This window comes from Somniosus microcephalus, chromosome 1 (genome assembly GCF_052327205.1).
Source record: "Somniosus microcephalus isolate GS21.2 chromosome 1, FLI_Smic_1.0, whole genome shotgun sequence".
NCBI lineage: Eukaryota > Metazoa > Chordata > Chondrichthyes > Squaliformes > Somniosidae > Somniosus > Somniosus microcephalus.
This window is the reverse complement of record NC_140987.1, coordinates 261981476-262006093: the sequence shown is the minus strand read 5'-3', so window position 1 is coordinate 262006093 and position 24618 is coordinate 261981476. Positions and strand designations below refer to the sequence as shown.

The following is a 24618-nucleotide window of genomic DNA, read 5'->3' as shown; positions in this document are numbered from 1 at the left end:
AAGAGGCGGGATAGGCCGTTAAGGCCCTTAACAAGCACTAAATTGCCTCCATAATGCCATTTTGAAAGGCATTTGTGATTTTAACCCTTTTCCCACGTGAAACACGCCTGTTCTGAAACACGACGGTGAAACCTGGCGGGAGCACAATTGGATTGCTGACTATCGGCTGCAGCTCAACCATTAAAGAGGAGATTTGATCAGCCATCATTTGCAGGTGGCAGGACTTTGTAGTCTCAGGTCTGGGGGAACTTTTAGAAGGCATAACCACAGCTGTGGAAGTTTGGAGCCTGACACCCATCTCCAGTGTGACCTCCTGGGAAACCCCTCTGGCCACCTTCACTGAGCGGTTCCTCAACTGAGGCATATACCAGAAGCATGGGAGCCATTTATTTTCTTCCCTTCTGGACATTAGATGAGGACGAAGACCAGCCGCGGCACCAGCAGAACCAGGAACAACAGCAGCACCAACAGCAGCAGCACCAACAGCAGCAGCAACAACAGGAGCGCCAAGCTGCTGCTCACCCACTTGAAGCTGCACAGGCTAGAAGGGGCCAGCACATGGAAGCCCGTCGGCGCAGGAGATACCCCCCAAACAGGGTCTACAGACACAAGGTCAGCTATCTCAACATGTCTGAGCAGCAGCGCCAAATGCGGCTCCAACTTTCGCGAGAGGTAGTGGGTGACATCTGCGCAATGCTGCAACAAGACCTGGAGCCCAGGGGACCAGGTGGACAACCCTTACCAGTGGCCGTCAAAGTCACCACCGCACTCAACTTTTTTGCCTCAGGCTCATTCCAAGGATCAGCAGCAGACATCAGCGGCATCTCCCAGGCGGCCGCACACACTTGCATCACGCAGGTAACTGATGCCCTCTTTGCCATCGCATACGATCACATCCATTTCACCAAGGATCAAGCAAGTGTCACGGCGCGTGCGGTTGGATTAGCTAATCTGGCAGGCTTTCCAAGGGTGCAGGGCATCGTTGACTGCACACATGTGGCCCTTAAGGCACCCCATCGCAATCCAGGTATTTTTGTCAACCGCACGGGCTTCCACTCCCTTAACGTTCAGCTGGTGTGTGACCACAAGAAGGAAATTTTGCATGTTTGTGCCAAGTACCCTGGCAGTTGCCATGACTCCTTCATACTGCGCCAGTCTAGTGTGCCTCTGCTATTCAGTCCGCCAGACCAACTTAACGGATGGCTACTTGGAGACAAGGGCTATTCCCTGAAGACGTGGCTAATGATGCCATTGAGGAGACCATCCAACGAAGCTGAGGCGAGCTACAACTCCAGCCACATGTCCACCAAAGCCATAATCGAGCAAACCATTGGTTTGCTGAAGATGCGCTTCAGATGCCTGGCTAGATCAGGTGGAGCCCTGCAGTACTCAGCAGCCCGGGTCTCCAGAATTGTCATGGTTTGCTGTGCACTTCACAACATGGCACAGCATCGTGGCTTGCAGATTACTGAGGACCAAGTGGCTCGTCACATGGAGATGGATGGTAGAGATGGAGGATGGAGGATGAGGAGGAGGAAGATGATGATGAGGATGATGATGATCTTGGCCAGATTTGCTTAGGCTAGCCAATCAAGCACTTTTGCCTCGCAGCTTCTTAGTTGAGCATCGACAATGGCCAAGGACCAGCGGATTCCTAGCAATTTGACCAGCATACTGACAATTGCAAGCAATCCTAAGCCCTCAATGTGAAAGTCCCATTCGCGAAATGACACACGCCACAACTACAGCAGTAGCCATCAGATTTTTTATTTACATTATTCATCTGATGGCTTTTTCACAGAAAACATCAAATTTTACCCAAGTGACTACCCTTGTGACTATTTGTGCAGTATCTTTCTCTATGCGTGCTCCTACGTGGTGCTTCCCCTGTGGCTTCAGCAGATGTGGAGGCCCCTTGCTCACTTTCCTGCTGCTCCTGTCTCGACACCTTTGGCGGGCATCCTCTGGGGTTGCGAACCTGTGAGGGCTCGGCAACAGTCTGCTGCTCCTGCGGCTATACAAGGGTTGAGACGACGATCTCAGATGGGTGTGGACTCTGGTGGGGCTCTGACCGAGGGCTCTGCAGGGGCATGGAAGTGTGAGCACTTGGAGAGGAGCCTCCACTTCCTTGATGTCTGCCACCAACTTCCCTCTCATGGGTCAGGTCCCCTTCAGCGCTTGCAAGTGGCTTGAGAGCACCTTGCTGCACATCAGGGGGGCCATGGGGACCAGTATCTGCACTGGCAGTCCTACTCAGAAGGACTTCCATGAAGGTCTGGTTTCTCTGTTCAATAGATGACCATCGCTCCTCCAGAGATGTCATTCTATTCTGAACACTCACCATGTTTTCTGCACTCTGGCGACTTATCACCTCCATGGAGGTTGCCATCCTTTCCATGGTGATGCATTCATGCGCCAATGACTCCACAAAGGCTCTGCTCATGTTCGCTATGGACTCCTCCATTCGCTCCACACTCAGCGACCCTGGAGACAAAACCTGCCAGAGACTCCTGCATCTGTTCCTGGAGTTCCAGCACCGCTGATTTTATGGATGGACCCAGAGGCAGAGGTTCGACATGCAGCTGAGCCGAGCTGGGAGAGTCCTGCGCCCTCCGACTAGGACTCTCCACTGCTGTCCCTGTCTCCACAATCTGCTGATGCTCACTTGTGAGCTGTGATATACCAGGTGACAACACTACTCTATGTCCCGAAGGTCCCACCGAGGTGTGAGTGTCTGCGCTGGTGCTGGGTGCGCTGAATTCTGCTGACGCTGCACCCTCGGAGGTTGCAGCTTCCTCTGAGGAGTCTTGAGGCTCAGGCTCTTCCTCCTGGCTAGTGGGGACGGGTGCTTGCGATGGTCCTGTGGGGGAGTAAAGGAAAGAGTCAGAGATGTGATACCAAGGTTACATGCACATTGCATATTGCAGATGATCATTAGTCCATCTGTTAGAGCTTCAGAATCATTATCAGCGACTCATGCAATGTCAGTGAGAGAGATGGAAAACTATTCTGTCACCAGCTTGCTGTGATGCATCCCTCTGTCCGTCCCCCACTTGCGCATCTTCCTCTACTCCCACGATCTCCAGGACCGCCTGCTCCCAGGGGGTGAGCTGGGCTACTGAGGGTGGCCCTCCTCCTGTCCTCGCTCTTTCTCACTTATTGTGAGCTCTCTTTTCCTGCAATGAGGGAGACAAGTGGAGGTTGAGTGAGAATGAAGGAGTGTAGAGATTCCATAGCATAGATACTTAGAAGGAGACAAAGATGGAATGAGGTGGCAAAACCAAGGGCCCTCCTTGTGTGTTGTCAGTTGTTTTCATAGCATCATAGTGATAGGGAGTGTGAGGGCTGCATAGTCGAATAGTTAGGTGAATGTGACCATAGAAAGAGAGGGAATGGGTAAGGGTGCATGGATGTCAGTGTCAAGTGGGATGTGGAGGAAGAGATTGCTAAAGCTGAGTGCTGGTGAGGAAAGGCAATGGGGATCAGATTGAGGGTGATGGGAAATTCATACTCACTTTTCCAGTGCACAGAAGTTCATGAAATCTCTTCCTGCACTGAATCCAGGTTCTGTGGGTTACTGATAATGAGTTGACCTCCTCTGCCACCTGGATCCACACAGCCCTGGTCTGCTGGGGAGGCTTCTTCCTCCCTGAAGAAGGGAAGAGCACCTCTTTATGAGCTCTTGCTCCCTCTACTAAAGCCTGCAGGGCAACTCATCAAACCACGGAGCAGACCTAGGTCTCTGGCTGGCCATTCTTCCTCCAGGTCCCTATAGCATGAAAGGCCAAAAGGTTGGCAGTCTGCAGAAGAAGCACGGCTTGTTGCAGACCTTAAATGCAGCAGCAATGATGACGTCATCGGAGGCGACTTTCAGACTGGAAAAACTCATTTGCCATGGGTTCCCACACGTTGGAACTCAATTAGCCAATTTAGTTAAAATCGCATCAATCTCCCACATTGATTTAGATTCGGGTGGATAACACGAAATGTGGATTACACGACCCCAGCCCGCCCCTGAATTAAAATCCAGCCCATAAAATCAACTGACTCCAAACATCTGTGTCATTGAGCATCTGCCAGCTGTTGAGGTTTGCTTGATGTAACTTTCAGTGGTGCAGTGAATAAACGAGAGGGGGTAAGGCTGGGAGGCTGAGTTTGAAATGTCATGTCCCAGTGTAAAGCCTCAGAGACAGCACGGAAATGGTTGCTGCAGATTAAAGGTCAGCCTTCACAAAGTGCAACACTATTTTCTTTTTACACTTGATTACGCTTTCTCAAGAAATAAAAAATAATCTGAGTGTATTTTATATTTGAAAGAGTCGTCAAGCATGAAAAGAAAGACTTGCATTTCTATAGCGTCTTTCATGACCTCAGGAGGTCCCAAAGTGCTTTACAGACAATGAAGTACTTTTGAAGCGTGGTCACTGTTGTAATGTAGGAAACGCAACAGCCCATTTGTGCACAGCAAGCTCCCACAAACAGCAATGTGATCATGACCAGGTAATCTGTTTTTTTAGTGGTGTTGGTTGAGGGATAAATATTGGCCGGGACATCAAGGAGAACTCCCCGGCGCTTCCTCGAAACAATACCATGGGATCTTTTAAATAGCTGGCAGACGGGGGTTAACGTCTGATCCAAACGACAGCAGCTCCGACAGTGCAGCACTCCCTCAGTACTTCACTGGAGTGTCAGCCTAGATTTTTGTGCTCAAGTCTCGAACCCATGACCTGCTGACTCAGAGGCGAGAGTGCTACCCACTGAGCCACGGCTGACACATAAGGTAATTGTAGCCCCCTTAAACCACAGCTGCCATTTTGAGTAGCTGCTTTTTAAAAAAATGATTCCTCCTGCTCTCTGCCAATTTGCCCCCCATCCTGAAGGCACTGAATCCCTTGCCTGGGTTACAGTTCCGTAGGTACACATCCCACTTTAGTAGCCTGCTAAGGGCGTCTTTCTTTATGGCCAAGGTAGACGGAGTTAAGATGCAGATCAGCCATTATTTAATTGAATGACGGAACAGGCTCAAGGGGCTGAATGGCCTCCTCCTGTTCCTACATGTGTGCGTGCCGAGACAGCGAGTGTCAGTAGGCTATTCAGCCACTCGCTCAAACCACCAATTTGACTAATGCCATGCCACTCCGAAAGTGAATTGCAGATAACGCTCTCAGTCGCATCACCACCACCTCCAAGTTCCCGTTCAAGTCAGGCACCATCCTGACTTGGAAATACATCGCCGATCCTTCATCGTCGCTGGGTCAAAATCCTGGAACTCGCTCCCTAACAACACTGTGGGAGTACCTTCACCACACAGACTGCAGCACCACCTTCTCAAGGGCAATTAGGGATGGGCAATAAATGCTGGCCTTGCCAGGGACGCCCATATTATAAATCTCATCATTCATCAAGAAGCTACTCGTGAAATAACACTGGATGGCCAGCTGGTAGCGCTGTCCAAGGAGTATAAATACTCGGGCGTCGGCCCCAGCTTTCCAGGGACATTTTGTAAGACAGGGAACTAGTGAAGTACAACTAGACCTCCATGTTCTGAAACAAGTTGATTAAAGCCTTGCTTTATGCTCAAACCAAGTGTGTAGTGAGTTTTATTACATCAGCCCACATCCCAGGAATGATAAAAAAGACAACTCCCAACTGCTGCTGCTGGGAAAGTCCTGGTACAGGAATCTGCTGCTCTGCTCTTATTAAGTCTGACTAAATGAAATACTTTCGTTCCATGCTAATTATAGTGCATTGGTTGGATTGTTTTACAAGATTGATTTCTGAAACTTAAAGCTGAAGTTCCTATTTACATTTAAGGAGTGCAGCGTAGGTTTACCAGAATGATACCTGGACTCCAAGGGTTAAATTATGAGGAGAGATTACACAAACTAGGGTTGTATTCCCTGGAATTTAGAAGGTTAAGGGGTGATTTGATCGATGTTTTCAAGATATTAAGGGGAACTGATAGGTAAATAGAGAGAAACTATTTCCACTGGTTGGGGAGTCTAGGACTAGGGGGCATGGTCTAAAAATTAGAGCCAGGCCTTTCAGGAGTGAAATTAGGAAACACTTCTACATACAAAGGGTGGTAGAAGTTTGGAACTCTCTTCCACAAACGGCAATTGATGCTGGGTCAATTGTTAATTTTAAATCTGAGATTGATAGCTTTTTGTTAACCAAAGGTATTAAGGGATATGGGGCAAAGGCGGGTACATGGAGTTAGATCACAGGTCAGCCATGATCTCATTGAATGGTGGAACAGGCTCGATGGGCTGAATGGCCGACTCCTGTTCCTATGTCCACTCCTGTTCCTACATTTACGAATCTAAACCCACCCTCGGTTTTTGTTGCCTATAAACTGGAACCTGACCCGTACAGAGTTGACTTCGCAGGTCTCCAAAAACTAACCTTGCGTAGGTTTACAGTGTGCGATATATATTATCATAACAAATATTATTTCTAATCATGTGGGTGGGATAAGGTCAGGTGATTCACTGGTGCTTATTCGCTTCATTGCTGTCACTAAATTGGAAGACTTTCAATTTGTTTACACAAAATTCTTCTCTTTGTTTAGGTTCATCACACAATGTGCAGATTATAATTTTTTTAGGACTGGCTTCCGTGGGAGCGGTTGGATTTCTTCTGTTTCTCTGCTATTCTTTAGCATGGTATGTATGGTCTTTACATCAGAACCAATATCACTGTCCCACCTTTTCTGCAGTTTTTGCCCCTGCCTCAGCTCATCTGCTGCTGAAACCCTCATCCATGCCTTAGTTAACTCCAGTCTTGATTATTCCAATGCTCTTCTAACCGGCCTCCATTCTTCCACCCTCCATAAACTTGAGCTCATCCAAAACTCTGCTGCCCGTGTCCTAACTCGCACCAAGTCTCGTGCCTTCAGCTGCCTGGGCCCTAAGGTCTGGAATTCCTTCCTTAAACCTCTCCGGCTCTCTACCACTTTCTCCTCCTTTAAGACGCTCCTTAAAACCTACCTCTTTGACCAAGCTTTTGCTCATCTGTCCTATTATCTCCTTATTTGGCGTAGTGTCAAATTTTGTTTGATAATGCTCCTGTGAAGCGCCTTGGGACGTTTTACTATGTTAAAGACGCTATATAACTGTAAGTTGTTGTTATTGTTTTGCTGTGCTTCCTTGTTCCTGAGGGAGGGTTGGCTATGGATTTCTATAATCTTCTCTCAAATCCCCAAGGCATTCCCTGACTTAGCAGCCCCTGTGACTAAGAGGGGAGTTGAGTGTGCTGCTCTCAGGTCCCGGCCAATTCAGATCTTGAGCCAGTTGCCAGGGAGATGTGTGATGACAGCTCTCCTCTGATTGTTGCCTTCGCCTGTGAAGAGGTTCCTGGTCTCAGCTCTCCCTCCTCCCGCCTCAGGTATCACTGCCGTAACTCAGGGGTCTAACCATGCCCTTGCTGCCACAGTACTGAGAACTGGTGCTCTTGCACCCTGTAAAGTTAACACCTTTTAATAATCGATGGTACTGTCGGGCACCATGGGTGAACCAGCCCCAACCTCATACTCAGCACCTAGGGTTGCCAACCCTCTAGGATTGGTCTGGAGCCTCCGGGAATTGAAGATTAGTCTCCACGACACTGCCACGAGCAACACCCGGGAGAAAAATCATAGGGACATTAAACAAATTGTGTTTTTTTTCATTTTCTTTGAACACTTCTGATTATTAGTTACTAGCTGGAGTGCCCGGCGGTGCCTAGGGTTTTTTGAGGGCATGTTGTTGTTGGAAGAGAGAGAGAGAGCGACTGGGGGTAAGAGAGAGAGCGGCTGGGGGTAAGAGAGAGAGCGACTGGGGGGAAGAGAGAGAGCGACGGGGGGAAGAGAGAGCGCGACTGGGGGGAAGAGAGAGAGCGACTGGGGGGAAGAGAGAGAGCGACTGGGGGGAAGAGAGAGAGCGACTGGGGGGAAGAGAGAGAGCGACTGGGGGGAAGAGAGAGAGCGACTGGGGGGAAGAGAGAGAGAGCGACTGGGGTAAGAGAGAGAGCGACTGGGGGGAAGAGAGAGAGCGACTGGGGGGAAGGGGGGAGGGGGAAGGGGGTAGGGGGAGGGGGGGCAGGGAGGGTAGGGGGAGGGGGGAAGGGGGGGTAGGGGGGAAGGGGGGGTGAGGGAGGGGGAGGGGGGAGAGAGAGGGTGGGTGAGGGAGAGGGGAGGGGAGTGAGGGGGAGGGGGAAGGGGGGGTTAGGGAGAGGGGGGTGGGGAGAGGGGGGAGGGAGGGGGGTGGGGAGAGGGGGGGAGGGAGGGGGGGAGGGGAGAGAAACAGAGGGAAGGAGAGATAGAGGGCGAGTGGCCGCTCCCGCCCCCCCCATGCCCCACGCTCATGCTCTCCCGAGCCCCACGCTCCTGCTCGCCCGAGCCGAGCCCCGCCTCCCCGAGCCCCGCGTTCGCGCCCTCCCGAGCTCCGCGCTCCCGCTCTCCCGAGCCCCGCCCCCCGCCCGAGCTGGCTTCAAGACCAGAGAGAGAGACGCCACCACGCAACCTACCACATGAGGCCTGGCCGGACTCAAGTCGCGCTTGGGTGGAAGTTGACGTGCGCGCTGACTCCCGCCCTGCCCGCCTTTACTAAGATGGTGGTGGTGGCTACGCTCGGCTCAGGCCCGCCCCCTCCAGCCTTCACAAAGATGGTGGTGATCGCAGGCCTTTTGTTGATCACGACGGGAGGTGCTTAGCTCGGGCGTGGCTGGGCAACAGAGGCCCAGGCTTCGAGGCCTGGAAAAACGGTGAAAGGTAGGAAAATTATAGAGGTTAGAGAAAAGATTTACAAATGAATTAACTTTTAAAAACAATTTGGCCTAGAAATTCAGTGGGCCTTGCGCCCACTTAGCGCCTAAAGAGGTATTTTGCGCCGGCGGGGTGGTAGCGCGGCAATTGAGTGCAGCGGTATTGGCGGCGGTAGCCGTTAGCGCTGCGCCGGGACCGATGACGTCATCGGTGTGCGTGGTGGCCCGTAACGCCCCGAAACCGCGCCGATCCCCATATTTATTTTGCGGCCGCCTCCTCCGAAGCGGGCGCAAACAGCGACCAGAAAACGGGGCCGTCCTGCTGCCATAGTGGGGTGCTTTAAAGCGGAAGGTGCGGCCGGCCGCTTTTTCGGCGGCCGCCTGCCCGCAACTCCTTCCCCGGCCTCCTCCACCCCCCCCCCTCCGCGGCATTGCCGGCTGGTTTCCGTGGAGCCCGGCACTTCTCCGTTGTGCCGGGCTGTTTTGCCGGCACTCGCGATCGGGGCTCCGGCCGTTGCAGGCACCTCCCCCTTAAGAGAAGGAGGAGGCCTGCAGTACCGCAGCCTGCCGCACCGCATCGGGTGGCGCTGCGGCAACTAGCGCGCCGATATTCAGTTGCAGCGCCCCAAACGGAGGCGGGCACACCCTGGTATAGCGCCCGCTTCCGAATTGGGGCGCAGAAGACGAATATACGGCGTGCGCTAATGCCTCCCCGCCCAGCGCTAACTTTTGGGCGCGAGCGAGCTGCCCGCGCCCAAGTGAATTTCTAGGCCTTTGTGTTTTAAAAGCAACTTATTTTTTTGCTGGAAATGTAGATTTGAAAAGAAACACGCAGAAAGCGGGAAAAAGAAACGAAGAGTTTGGAATCAAGATGGCGGCCACTCACCTCATTTCAGAATGATAAGGCCTGCCCACACACGCACCGATTGGTCAACCGTCAGGTCGCTGAAGTGTAGGATTGGTCAATTGTCCTGTTGCTCGACTCTAGGACGGCCCGCCCACTCGCGCTAGGAACCCGCCCCCGCGACGCAGCGATTGGTCGACCGTCGGGTCGCTTGACTGTACGATTGGTCGACCTTCACGTCACTTGATGCTAATGAGCGGATAATGAGTGGAATTTTGAATAATGAGCGGATAATGACCGGAAGTTTGAACGTTTTTTGGATACCGTGGGCACAATTTTTGTCTCACCGAAAAGTAAATACGCTTATGACCGTTCCGGAATCGTAAGCTTTCTTTTGATGTAACGCACGTGTAGGTATGCTCCATAACTTGAGAGTGTATAGCCGGACAGACAGACAGACAGACAGACAGAAGTACCACTTTATATATAGAGAAGATTAAAATATTGGTGATGGTAAAAAAAAGCTGTTTGACTGACAGTCAAGAACCATCCATTCGGGTAGTGAAGAGCCTGTTCGCTTTCCAATTGGCCGTGGGATGGCGGGGCGGCACAAGGATGGACGTGTTGGGCAGCCAATGGCGGGAGTGTGGGGGCAGGGCAGATGGAGGCAGGAGGTCATGTGATGAAACCTTCAGGAATTCGTCCAACCAGAGTTGGCGACCCTATCAGCACCCAAATTTCTGTTTGACACGTTGGGATTAAAGTTGCTGTTTGCATGCTTTAGGAGTGATTTTACTAATGATATCGTAGAACTTCATACCATTATTTTTGTTTTGTAACTCAATGCTGAGAAAGAATACCCAAAGGCAGGTTTCTACAGCGAGTGGAAAGCAAGCAACTGTTTGCAATGCCTGCTATTACTTTTACACATGACCCAAACCTAGGGAATGTGTAATTTTACAAGTGTTTCCCCTACACTTCTCCGAATAAAGAAAAATGAATGTGAATAGGTAGGGGAGAGATTTTAGTTTTGCCAAGGTTTGTTTTACCATGAGATAAATAAATACATAAAGAGCAAGAGGATAACTAAGGAAAAAGTAGGGCCTATTAGAGACTAAAAAGGTAACCTGTGTGTGGAGGCAGAAGACGTGGGTATGGTTCTTAATGGAGAATTTTCTTCATCCAGAGGGTGGTGGGGGCCTGGAACTCACTGCCTGCAAGGGTGGTAGAGGCAGAAACCCTTATCACATTTAAAAAGTACTTGGATATGCACCTGAAGTGCCAAAACCTACAAGGGCTACGGACCAAGTGCTGGAACATGGGATTAGGCTGGATAGCTCTTTTTCAGCCGGCACAGACACAATGGGCCGAATGGCCTCCTTCTGTGTCATAAATTTCTATGATTCTAGATTATGGTCCATGTGATTAAAGGAGCATTATTTTTGCAACTCTTTACTTTTTTAAATCATCCTAAAATGATGACTCCCAATTTGTTTATAAAAAGCACATCGTAAATCTCTAATTATCCCATTCTTATAGCATGAGATCCAATTTCACATGGTGTGCTGACAGAATCTACAATTGTTATAGATTTGCTGTAGTTTGAAATGGCCTGTTCACTACACGTGACAGGGTGTGAACAAAGAATACATTTTGAAATTTTCCAAGAGAACTCATGCTTATTCAGCGATTTAACATTTCAAAGTTAGGGTGTATGTATTATAGCAATAACTGACGTGAAGGATTATTACATAAAATTGACAGCACAGAACGAGGCCATTCAGCCCAACTGGTCCATGCCAGTGTTTATGCTCCACACGAGCCTCCTTCCTCCCCTACTTCATCTCACCCTATCAACATATCCTTATATTCCTTTCTCCCTCATTTACTTGTCTAGCTTCTCCTTAAATGCATCTATACTATTCGCCTCAACGACTCCATGTGGTAGCGAGTTCCACATTCTCACCACTCTCACAGAATCACAGAAACCCCACAGTGCAGATAGAGGCCATTTCGGCCCATCGAGCCTGCACCGACACATATCCCACCCGATCCCCGTAGCCCCTACACCAACACACATCCCACCCTATCCCCGTAACCCCACGTATTTAATCCCCCTAACACTAAGGGTCAATTTTTTATCATAGCCAATCAACCTAACCCGCACATCTTTGGACTGTGGGAGGAAACCGGAGCACCCGGAGGAAACCCACGTAAACACAGGGAGAATGTGCAAACTCCACACAGACAGTCACCCGAGGCCGGATCTCTGGCGCTGTGAGGCAACAGTGCTAACCACTATGCCACCGTGCCCCTGGGTAAAGAAGTTTCTCCTGAATTCCTTATTGGATTTATTAGACCTTATTGGACCTTATATTTATGGCCTTGAGTTTTGGACTCCCCTCAAATAGAAACATCTTCTCTACATCTACCCTCTTCACAATTTTAAAGACTTCTATTAGGTCATCCCTCAGCCTTCTCTTTTCTAGAGAAAAAAGCCCCAGTCTGTTCTCAGGTGCCAGATAGAACCTCTCAATTCTGGCATCATCCCTGTACATCTTTTTTGCACCTTCTCCAGTGCCTCGACATCCTTTTACTAATAATTGAAACCAGAACCGAGCACAGTATTCTTAAGTGTGGTCCAACCAAGCTTCTATACAAGTTTAACATAACTTCCCATGGCTATTCTTTATATGGGCCTGAGTCTGGAGAATGTTTCAACCACTGGGGCTATTGCAGGAGAAGCTTACTTAGTCCTCACGCATGCTGCACACACTCAGCAGAGAACCCTGAAGAGTGATCAAGTAGAACCCCTGGCTAATTTCCCCCCTTTTCACCCACCCTGGGGGATGTTGAGACCAGATAAAGCACCCACACTGAGATAAGCTATCTCAGCAAGGATTGAGCCTGGGGGTCTTTCTGTTCTATGCTCCATCACACAATACATTCATTCCCTGAGCTACCATGAGAGCTTCTCACTGACGTAGTTAATAAAAGGACACTGTAGCAGACTTGTGAAGGTTTGTTATTTTTGGAAAATTAAACTAGCTCTTGATGACAGACAGTATAACTTCTGGCCCCCATTGTACATTCTAACTTATCTTAGTGGTTTCTTTTTCTGTGAGTTACCTTCTCTCCTGTCCATGGTGTTATTGTATCAGCCACCATGAACAATTAGCAATAAAATATAACACCGTAAATGCGGTGCTGGTGTGGTTATTGATTCTTTTAGATCAGACTAGTGACCCAGCACATTAGTTAAGGAGATCGCCATCATGATTGCCACATAGTGCATTTCTGATCTCGTCCATGCCTCTAGGGGCGGGGCAACAACAATAGATGCAATGCCTAGTGACTGATCCAAGGGTGGTGTGGGCCGATGCCTCGGAATCTGGTCTACATGAATACGTGGGGCCCATAAAATGGAGAGGGAGATGGGAAATAACTTAATTTCTCTTTTTGATTCCTTTTCTTTCAGGAGCTTCAAGATGAGATGACAGCTGCCGAGAATGGTGCTGAAAATGACAGGTAAGTTGGAAATTATAAATAGTTTCCTTGTTTAAAGGTGGGGGCATTCTACAGTCTCGTGTGGTATTTCAGTCATCCTGTGTGCGACGACTCCTTGTTGAGATCGGCAATATGATATGTTGCTAAACATGTACCGTGACACAGGTGCAGATTACTTTATGGAATGTGTCACCCATGGCTCAGTGGGTTGTGGATTCAAGTCCAGGGACTTGAGCACAAAAATCGAGGCTGACACTCCAGTGCAGTACTGAGGGAGTGCTGCACTGCCGGAGGTGCCGTCTTTCGGGTGAGACATTAAACCGAGGCCCCGTCTGCCCTCCCAACTGAGTGTAAAAAATCCCATGGCACTATTTCAAAGCAGAACAGAGGAGTTATCCCTGGGGTCCTGGCCATTGTTTATCCCTCAATCAACATCACTGTAAAAACACAGATTATCTGGCCATTATCACATTGCTTTTTGTGGGACCTTGCTGTGCAGAAATTGGCGGCCACGTTTCCTACATATGAACATAAGAAATAGGAGCAGGAGTAGGCCATTCGGCCCCTCGAGTCTGCTCCGCCATTCAATGAGATCATGGCTGATCTTCTGCCTCAACTCCATTCACCGGCCCTATCGCCATATCCCATGAAGCCCATACTAGTCAGAAATCTATCAACTTCTGTTTTGAATATACCAAATGACTGAGCCTCCACAGCCCTCTGGGGTCGTGAATTTCAAAAAATCACCACCCTCTGTGTAAAGAAATTTCTTCTCATCTCAGTCCTGAATGGCCTACCCTTTATCCTGAGGCTGTGGCCCCTGGTTCTAGACTCACCACCCAAGGGAAACATTCTCCCAGCATCCACCCTATCAAGCCCTGTAATAATTTTGTATGCTTCAATGAGATCCCCTCTCATTCTTCTGAACTCAAGAGAATACAGGCCTAGTTTACTCAATCTCATCTCATACGGCAGTCCCGCCATCCCAGGAATCAATCTCGTGAACCTTTGTTGCACTCCCTCTATGGCAAGTATATCCTTCCTTAGGTAAGGAGACCAAAATTGTACACAGTACTCCAGGTGTGTGTAGGGGGGCATCCTTTACCTGGTTTACGGTAATTTACCTTCCTTTACCTGGTTTACGGTAATTTACCTGGTCAAGCAGCCTTTTTTTCCCACTGCACTGTGACCAATGCCAATCAGCAGTTTTGAATCGCTAAACCCACCCTTCCAGTTCTGACTGGAGGAACTTATAATTAATGATATATTAAAAATGGACAAATGGTCTGGATGTGAGAAAGTCAAATTTTATTAAAACTAAGAAACTACACCACACGATCAATGTAATCACGGTAAAATTGCTTAGATAGGGGAGGAAAAATGGGCATAACGAGGGAAAATGACTAAAATGACAATTCTAACGAAATCCCACTTTACTCCCCACCCCTATGCCTATCCTAAGTTGCCTTGTGGAAGGTCAGAAAAATATATGCTCACCACTATAATGCCAGCTCCGTGTCCCACGAGATCTTCACTGCCCTGAAATAAAGAAACACCCCAGTGTTTTAAAAGTAAACTGCTGGTGTTCTTACTTCTTCAGACAGACTCCCACACTGTAGAGGGTACACGGAGGCAAGCCAGAGAGAGAGAGAGCGAGGCCTCCGAGAAGCTATCTCTATATACCCCAATTTTGGGGCCGAAATGTTCCCGCCCACATCCAGAGTTTTCTGGGCTAAAACAAAGGGATCCAAACCATCCCCTTGTCTGGGATGGGTTTGAATAAAGTTGCCATTATCTGTGATGGCTGTCGATAAAACTGCAGGGGTTTTGAATGTGTCTTCATTCTGGGCCGAAATGTTCCTGCCCAGATCCGGAGTTTTCTGGGCTAACAAAAGGGATACAACTGTCCCCATTGTCTAGTAATGGGTGATTCAAACCCATTCATTCTTAAACTGTTCCTTTTCTTAGTCTAAAAAGTCTCTTCCGTAGTTTAGGTGTGTTTCATTGTGTGTGATGGGTTTTGAATGGAGTTGGATTACTATGTAAACAGAAACCCATTCTCTTGTCATTGAAACCACAGTCAAGTGGTTTTAATCCCTTGTGCAAACATCCTTGTAAATAAAGATCGATTGTCTCTGGAGGGAGGGGGAAACTCCCCTTTTGATTGACAGAATTTGACTGCCAACTTTGATCCTCCCCCTTTTCACAGACATACACAAGCTGCTTCCAAGCCCTTTGACCTTGGCCATGCTTTTCTGATGGCCATTTTTATCCCTGGGCAATTTACCAAACTCAAGGGTACAATTTTTAATTAAAATGTACTGTCTTAAGGTTTGCGATTTTTTACAAAGTTCTTTGATTCCAGTGTTGTCCAAGTGCTGCTTAGCTCATGGGCCCTTTAACGCAGCCTTTTGCAGTTCTGGGCACATTTTAAAACATTGTCCAACCCAGAGACAATTTAAATCACGCAAAGTCTTTGTCCACGATGTGGATTAATATTTCCCGATCTTCGGGGGTTGAGGGGATTTTGCGAACCCCTACATGTGGTCTCACCAAGGCCCTATATAATTGGAGTAAGACTACTTTACAACAGTGACTACACTTCAAAAGTACTTCATTGGCTGTAAAGCGCTATGGGACGTCCTGAGGTTGAGAAAGGCGCTATGTAAATGCAAGTCCTTTTTTTCTAGTTCCTCAATACTTGTAAACTGTCTTAATAACACATCTATAATTGGTTGGCCTCCCGATTGGAGTCGCCATCTTTGTGCCTTAGCTTTAGCTCCTGTGATTCCCCTGCTGCTCAAGTTTCAGTGTTCAACCTTGGGAATAGCAGGGATGCATTTAAGGGGAAGCTAGATAAACATGTGAGGGAGAAAAAAATAGAAGGTTATGCTGACAGGGTGAGATGAAGTAAGGTCCGGGGAAGTTCGTGTGGAGCACAAACACCGGCACAGAGCAGCTGGGCCCAATGGCTTGTTCCTGTGCTGTAAACTCTTTGTAATGTAATTCTATGCAAAAGGCGTTGGAAAGACGAAGGATGTGGAAAGCTGTACATTTGGATGTGCAAATTAGTCTGAATTTTTATCTGAAATTTATTTAATTTTTTAAACAGATAAATAAAGGAAGATCCATTGTCCCACAGGCTATTCAGCAAATTTCACCAATTCCAGAAGCTTCTCAATGAATAAGAACAAAAGCAAATCGCCTGGATATCACACCTTAAAAGTATACTTGTACCTTACACAAGATAACATCAAAGATTTCTTTTTTCATCCACTGTTGGACAGGCTGTGATTGTAAAACTTATTTATTTGTATTATATGATAAGATGTTTCTAAATAATGTTAAATTCACGCCAGGGACTTGAGCACCAAGATCTAGGCTGACACTCCCAGTGCTGTACTGAGGAATGCTGCACTGTCAGAGGTGCCGTCTTTCATTTGAGACATTAAATTGAGGCCCCGTCTGCCCTTTCAGGTGGACGTAAAAGATCCTAGGGCACTATTTTCGAAGAAGAGCAGGGAAGTTATCCCTGGTGTCCTGGCCAATATTTATCTCTCAACCAACATCACTAAAACACATTGGCCCAAATATTCTGATTGCAGGCCTCCCGTGGGCGGAGGACTGCGATCTAGAAAAACCTGCACCCTTACCTGAAGGCTCCCAGGATGCGCACAATTCCGATGCTGGGCCTCTCCAAACTGCAAGTGCGCAGAGCCCACATATCCCAGAGGCGCAGGTAGTTCGCAGCATCCCTGGGATCAGGTGGGCCATGGGGAACCAATCACAGAAGGGAATCTCCCTTCATACATTTGACAGGAAAACCTGTCAAATATATGAATGGAGATCACCCCCAAAACATAGTAAAACTTTAAATAATTTTTTTTTTAAATCACATTTTTAAAATTACTTGAAATTACAATAAATTAACTATTTTAAACAAAAATTTTAATTTTTGACAAAAAAATTAAAGTTTTTTACAGGGCTAAAAATAAACTTACCTTTTTTAAAAGTATTGTTACATGATAAATCAGTTTTTTAAACTTTTTTCAACTCTTATCCTGGTAAAAGCAGGCCTTACGCCTGCTTTTATCAGGCACAAGAATTGTAAGAGTTTTCTGCGGGCGGAGGGTCTCCAAAAAATGGAACTCTCCAGCTGCAGAGGCCCTTCTCCCGGGCAGCCGGAGGATCTGTCAAGAGCTTTCTTGACAGATTGGAAATGCCAGTTTTCAGCGCATGCGCAATGCATGCCTGAAACCGGCATTTCCGATGTCCCTACGGCTGGGTACACAGCGCGTACCCACCCGTAGGGACCGGAATATCCGGCCCATTATCTGGTCATTATCACACTGCTGTTTGTGGGAGCTTGCTGTTTGCAAATTGGCTGCCATGTTTCCTACATTACAACAGTGACTACACTTCAAAAAGTATTTAATTGAGTGTAAAGTGCTTTGGGACGTACTGAGGTTGTGAAAGACGCTATAAAAATGCAAGCTCTTTTCTTTAAATCTGTATTAGTGATTAGCATTAGTGTTCACCTGTTCTACATAAGAACATAAGAAATAGGAGCAGGAGGAGGCCATTTGGCCCCTCAAGCCTGCTCCGCCATTAAATATGATCATGGCTGATCTTCTACCTCATCTCCACTTTCCTGCTCGATCTCCATATCCCTTAATTCCCTTAATATTCAAAAATCTATCGATCTCTGTCTTGAATATACTCAACGACTGAGCATCCACAGCCCTCTGGGGTAGAGAATTCCAAAGATTCACCACCCTCTGAGTGAAGAAATTTCTCCTCATCTCAGTCCTAAATGGCCGACCCCTTATTGAGACTGTGACCCCTGGTTCTAGACTCTCCAGCCAGGGGAAACATCCTCCCTGCATCGACCCTATCAAGCCCTGTAAGAATTTTGTATGTTTCAATGAGATCACCTCTCATTCTTCTAAACTCTAGAGAATATAGGCCTAGTCTCCTCAATCCCTCCTCATAGGACAAACCCCCATCCCAGGAACCAGTCTGGTGAACCTTCGTTATGGCAAGCATATCCTTCCTTAGGTAAGGAGACCAAAACTGTAGACAATACTCCAGATGTGGTCTCACCAGGGCCCTATACAATTGCAGTAAAATGTCTTTACTTTTATACTCAAATCCTCTTGTAATAAAAGCCAACATACCATTTGCTTTCTTAATTGCTTGCTGTACCTGCATATTAACTTTCACTGATTCATGTACAAGGACACCCAGGTCCCTCTGAACACCAACATTTCCCAATCTATCACCATTTAAAAAAATACTCTGCTTTTCTATTTTTCCTACCAAAGTGGATAACTTCACATTTCTCCACATTATATTCCATTTGCCATGTTCTTGCCCACTCACTTAGCCTGTCTATATCCCCTTGAAGCCTCCTTGCATCCTCCTCACAACTTACATTCTCACCTAGCTTTGTATCATCAGCAAACTTGGATATATTTCTATGTTCTATAGGGACATTGGCCTTGAAAAGCATTGAACCCGCTCCTCCACCATAATCCCAGTAGAGTGGGACTTGTGTTTACTTGCCCAGGTACACCTGACCCTGTTTGAATTTACGGGCTGTAGGGCATTTGCATAAAAGGGGCAGGCACCTGTGCCAGCAGCTGTGAAGCAAGGGGACTGTTAAAAGTTTGGAGGGGTGAGGGAAAGGAAATTACATGGCAGAGGCAAGTGGCTGGGGATGGAGATGCCTTTGTTTAACAACAAAAAAACACTGTCCCTTTTCCAGAATACACAGTTTCCTTATGGCAGCCGAGAGCGATCCACTGCCCTAAGGATACCAGCCGTTCAGCATACAGTGGGCTCCACCTCGACCAGGGTGCGACTTTACACAGTAAAACACACCTGCTTCATACAGTGCACTGTAGGCAACAGAGGCTGGACTGGCAGCGATTCCACCGGGTAACGTGGTCCTGCCATTTCTGCCACTTCTCCCTAATGTCATCAGCAAAGGCGGTGGGCACAAGAATTGCCAATCTCCACTCCTTGAGGAAGACCTGGTGCAGCTCCAAATGGGACAGAGACTTGGCGCGACCAAGTCCTGCTCCCAAAATCCGGCCCCTGCCCACCCCAATTGTGCCCCAAATCTGGCTGAAACATGACCAACTTTCAAGGCCTTTCTCCTAATCCATTCCCAGTGGTCTTTAACTAGGATGTTACTCGGTGACAGCTTTATCTGATTTATAGAGCGTTTCCTCACTGTTGGTCATATGTTATGCTAAACCTTTATACAACACTGGTTAGGCCCCAGCTGGAGTATTGTGTTCAGTTCTGGGCACCACACTTTAGGTGGGATTTCAAGGCCTGAGAGAGGGTGCAGAAGAGATTTAACCAGAATGGTACCAGGATGAGGGACTTTAGTTATTTGGAGAGACTGGAGAAGCTGGGGTAGTTCTCCTTGGAGCAGAGAAGGTTAAGGCGAGATTTGATAGAGGTATTCAAAATCATGAATGGTTTTGATAGAGTAACTAAGGAGAAACTGTTTCCAGTGGCAGAAGGATCGATAACCAGAGATTTAAAGTGATTGGCAAAAGAACCAGAGGAAACATTTTTTTACACAGCGAGTTGTTGTGATCTGGAATTCACTGCCTTGAAAGGCTGGTGGAAGCAGATTCAATAGTAACTTTCAAAAGAGAATTGGATAAATACTTTAAGGGAGAACAATTACAGGGCTATGGGCAAAGAGCAGGAGAGTGGGACTAATTGGATAGCTCTACCAAAGAGCCGGCACAGGCACAATGGGCTAAATGGCTTCCTTCTGTGCGGTATCATTCTCTGATTCTATATCCAGCCATTACCATAACATTGTAATATCTCACGCCCTTGTTGATATAACGGATGCATGATAGGGAGAAGTTGAATACTACAAGCTTGTACCTGATGTGAATCACTCAAGTGACAAATTTGTGAGTGGGTTATGCAGGCAGGTTATGAGTTAAATGCTAACATTGTCTTGCCACATATTCTAATTATATCATGCAGATTATGGCATCTTGTTTAAAACATTTTTTTATCATGGTTACTCCCTTCTGCAGTACTATAGAGCGTACTGAAACATCATCACATTTTGAAGTGTTACATACTTATAACCACACCTCCAAATGAGTATAAATGGGCTTTTTCCCTGACGCATTTGGGTAATAATTCAAAGCATGCATCGACAGGAAACCAGATTGTGTATAGTCAAGTCGACTAAATTGCTGATTATGACACAAATACTTCTTAAAGGTACATCATTGTTCTCCAGACGACTGAAACTCCAGACTGAACTAAAAGCAACAAACTTCCACACCCAGGATGCCAGCAGACTTGGGATTTTTTCAGTGGCGCAAAGTTCCATTGCACGGTGACACTGCAGCACATTGGTGCCTCAAGCAAGGTGGTCCCTGAACAGCAAGAAGTGGAGGTGTGCTATTGGTTGCCTGGCGAGATACAGAGCGTAGGTGAGGTGCTGGCCTTCGAAGAGAAAGAGAGGAAAGATAACCCATAGGCAGCATCACACCAGATCACTCCTGTGCAACTACCAGCAGCCATTTCCAGAACTACATTGGCCGAAATCTGAGAACGTTTTCTCACCACTCCCACTGGTCCTCACAATATCTCTGCCCCCCTTGACCTGCTCAGCTGCTGCCTCATCTCTCACTTCAATGCCCTTGTTCCCACCAAGTCACTCTCCACCTCCCACTTCTGCCGTTCCTCTGGTACAGTCCCCGTCGTCACTCCCTTAAATCAGAGGGTGGCAAACTCAAGCGCATCTGGCGCGCATCTGGCACACATCTGGTCTAGTCATTCATCATCAGAGTTGGCTTGGCGGCGTCAGGTATTACTCTGGCTTGCCCTCCTCAGCCAAATCCTCCTACTGCAGGATTATCTTCAAAGCCTAAGACATCCCAAGGCTCAGTGGTTAGCATTGACGCCTCTGAGTCAAAAGGTTGCAGGTTCAAGCCACAAGTCGAGAGACTTGAGGACAAAACTCTAGGCTGACACTCCAGAGGGAGTGTTGCACTATCGGAGGTGCCGTCTTTCGGATGAGACATTAAACCGAGGCCCCATCTGACCTCTCAGGTGGATGTAAAATATCCCATGGCACTATTTCAAATAAGAGCAGCAGAGTTATCCCTGGTGTCCTGGCCAATATTTATCGCCCAACCAATATCACTAATATAGATTATCTGGTCATTTATCACATTGGTATTTGTGGGACCTTGCTGTGTGCAAATTGGCTACATTACAACAGTGACTACACTTCAAAAGTATTTCATTGACTGTAAAACGTTTGGGACGTCCTGAGGCCATGAAAGGCACTATTGAAATGCAAGTCTATCTTTACAATTGCTCTCAGGTTAACATTTCTGAAAGCTCTGAGTGAAAGAGGGTTAGACCATGATCCTCTTGGAAATCAAACCACATAACCTGCTGAGAGTTCTCAGATACATTCCCAGAGTTTCTGCGGGGAATTCTCAGGTGGAAGATTGTCAGAACCCACGGAGTCTTTCTTTATAATGAACCACCTCCTCAAATCCTTTCCCCCCACTCCATCCACCTTCCTCTCCAAAACAGTGTGAAGAACTCATGGATTCTCTGCCGATAGCCCCCCCCCCAACCCTTCCTCCTCTCCACCCCTGCTACTGACCTCTTACCCACTATACCTCTGATCACCCATCACTCTGCATCTTGTCTCTCATTGCATTTCTTTTGCTCTTGAAGCTCATCTCATCCATGAGACCGACTATCTCATCCTGCACAAACAGATGTGGTGTAGACCTCCTTCTGAGCACACTCTGCCCCTCTCTGCAGCTCTCCCAGCACCGTTACAAATTCTGCGAGGTGAGGAATGAAGTTTTGGGCCTGCCTTTCCCTCAGCCCTTGGGTGTGGTTGATCGGCTGCACCTCCTCCATCCTCCCTCGTGATTATACTATCCAGGCCTCCCTGGACTGTGAAACCCTTAAGGTACTGGCCAGGGTTGGTAGGAATATTTCGGTTACACAAGGGGTCACAGAAATGGAGGTTTATTCATCCATGTCATTCAATGTTTTAGTAGGGAACGACTTAGATACTGAGCGGGTTGATTTAAGAAAGATTTACAAGTATAATGCCAGAACTGAGAGGTTATACTGATCAGGAAAGACTTAAGAATACTGTGCTCAGTTCTAGTTTCCATATTACAAAAAGGATATAGATGCACTGGAGAATGTGCAAAAAAGATTTACAGGGATGATACCAGAACTGAGAAGTTATATCTGGTACCTGAGAACAGGCTGGGGCTCTTTTCTCTAGAAAACAGAAGTCTGAAGGATGACTTAATCAAGGTCTTTAAAATTTTGAAAGGGTTTGATAGGGTAGATGTAGAGATGTTTCCACTTGTAGGGGAGTCCAAACCTAGAGACCATAAAAGCAAGATTGTTGTGTGTGTGTACCTTTAAGAGAATAACTGGTCTCAGACTGCAGTACCGGCAGTGACCACCCCTGTATAAAAAGGCGCTAGCAGCCTTCTGTAGTTTCAGTTCCCGATTGTCTCCATTCAGTAAAGACTTGTTAAACCAACTCCTGCATTCCGTGTCTCCATTAACACACGGATTTAATACTGGTGACGAGTAAGAAACGAACTTACCTGCAACTTGGCAGCACCTCAGACGACGTTATTGACGGTCGAAGCCAGAAGAGAGAAAAAAAAAATAATCCACAGAAACTCGAGAAACGGGTGTCGACCGTGGGCAACCGCCCTCCAAATCATCGACTTGAAAAGTGCAGGAGAGACTGTCGCGAGCCAGGCTTGGTCTCCAGTCTGTGGTTTCCCAGCCAATCGGGCTGGTGGCAGGTAGTGCACTGATCCTTCCTGGGCTGCGGCGGGCTAGAGCTCAATCGGGTGGCTCTGCAACGGGGCCAGGCAGCGAGTTGGGAAGCAAAGAGAGAGAGAGAGGGTGGAGCACACAGGGTGCGGCTGGTGCTTCGCAGCCGGACAGCGTTCGGACCTAAGAAGAGGGAGGGAAGTGTCCCAGAGGGTCCGCTCCACGACGGGAACGGTTAAAAATAAAAATACCGCGGAGAGCGGCGTTGGCAGCAGCGGCAGCGGCGGGAAAGCACGGGAGGCGCCATCTTAACTCGGCGGGGAAGAAGGAAAAGCGTGGGAGGCGCCATTTTGTTAAATCGGGGACGAAGGCAAAGCGCGGGAGACACCATCTTAGATTTTCAAGATGCCAAAGACTGGTGATATCACTGCCTTTGATAATGCAATAGAAGACTGGACCACATATGTGGAAAGAGTCGAGGGATATTGCGAGGCAAACGAAATAGCCGAGGAGAAAAAGGCATCGGTATTGCTAAATTTAATGGGCGCAAGAACGTACGGCCTATTGCAGGACCTGATTACTCCAACCAAACCAAAGGCGAAGAGTTTTAACGGAATTGTTGCTATCCTACAGGAACACCTAAATCCTACACCGCTGCTGATAGCAGAAAGATTTAAATTCCATAGGAGAAATCAGCATAAAAATGAGAGCAATGCTGATTACCTTACGGAACTATGCAAGCTATCAAAGCACTGCCAGTTCGGAGCAGGACTGGCAGATATCTTACGGGACAAATTTGTCTGTGGACTCCTGAGTGAAGGAACCCAGAAGAGGTTACTCTCAGAGAAAGAGCTGACGCTAGATAAGGCTTTCAGCATGGCAGTATCGTACGAAGCAGCAGCAAGGGGAGCTGCGGAAATACAACAAAAGCCACAGGAATACGGCACCCACGAAATGACACGGGGATTTGCAAAATGTTATCGCTGCGGCAGAACAAACCATGACCAGAAGGACTGCTGGTCCAAGGACAAAATATGCAGGCAATGCGGAAAGATGGGACACATTGCACGAGTTTGCAGGTCTGAGAAGAAGACCAACGACAATAAAAAAGCTACTAAGGAACCATACAGGAAAGTACAAAAGATGACGGACAGTAGTTCCAAAGACCAGATGAGCGACAGTGAATCCGGGAACAAGAGACAAAGCTGTCTCAAACTTCACAACGTAACCGCAAAAGAGGATCACCGAACCATTTGGGTCACCCTCACGATAGCAGGGTCCCAAGTCAAAATGGAATTGGATACAGGATCAGCTCTAACCGTCATGAATCGACGAGACTACGAGCGGCTATTCTCACACATACCCTTGAGAGAGACATCCATTGTCTTGACGTATACAGGGCAAAAAGTATACCCCAGAGGAAAAATAAGGGTGCCTGTCGAATACAACGGCAAGAAAATACGGAAATTGTATCTCTACATTCTGCAAGATGGTGGACCACCGTTATTGGGACGTGAATGGATCAGGAAGATAAGTTTAGACTGGCACTCCATTCAGGCACTGACGGTGGCTGGTAAAAAGGATGACGACGTCACTCCTGGACGATTGTCAACAATCTTAGCTGACGCCAAAGAGGTATTTCAACAAGAACTGGGCACTCTTAAAGGCGTAACCGCCTCGATAAAAATAGAAGAGAA

The 24618-nt window shown here is 47.6% G+C and overlaps 1 protein-coding gene across 1 annotated transcript in view; it reads left to right on the top strand.

Moving 5' to 3' along the window:
* The window catches only part of susd1 (sushi domain containing 1), a 296951-nt gene extending 274275 nt beyond the window's left edge, over positions 1-22676 (top strand). Inside the window, exons 21-23 of the mRNA XM_085984560.1 lie at positions 6572-6665; positions 13065-13114; positions 16206-22676. Coding sequence (XP_085840686.1) covers positions 6572-6665; positions 13065-13083 — 113 coding nt within the window. The 3' untranslated portion in view covers positions 13084-13114; positions 16206-22676. The remainder of the gene's footprint in view (positions 1-6571; positions 6666-13064; positions 13115-16205) is intronic.
* The last annotated feature ends 1942 nt before the right edge of the window (positions 22677-24618 follow it).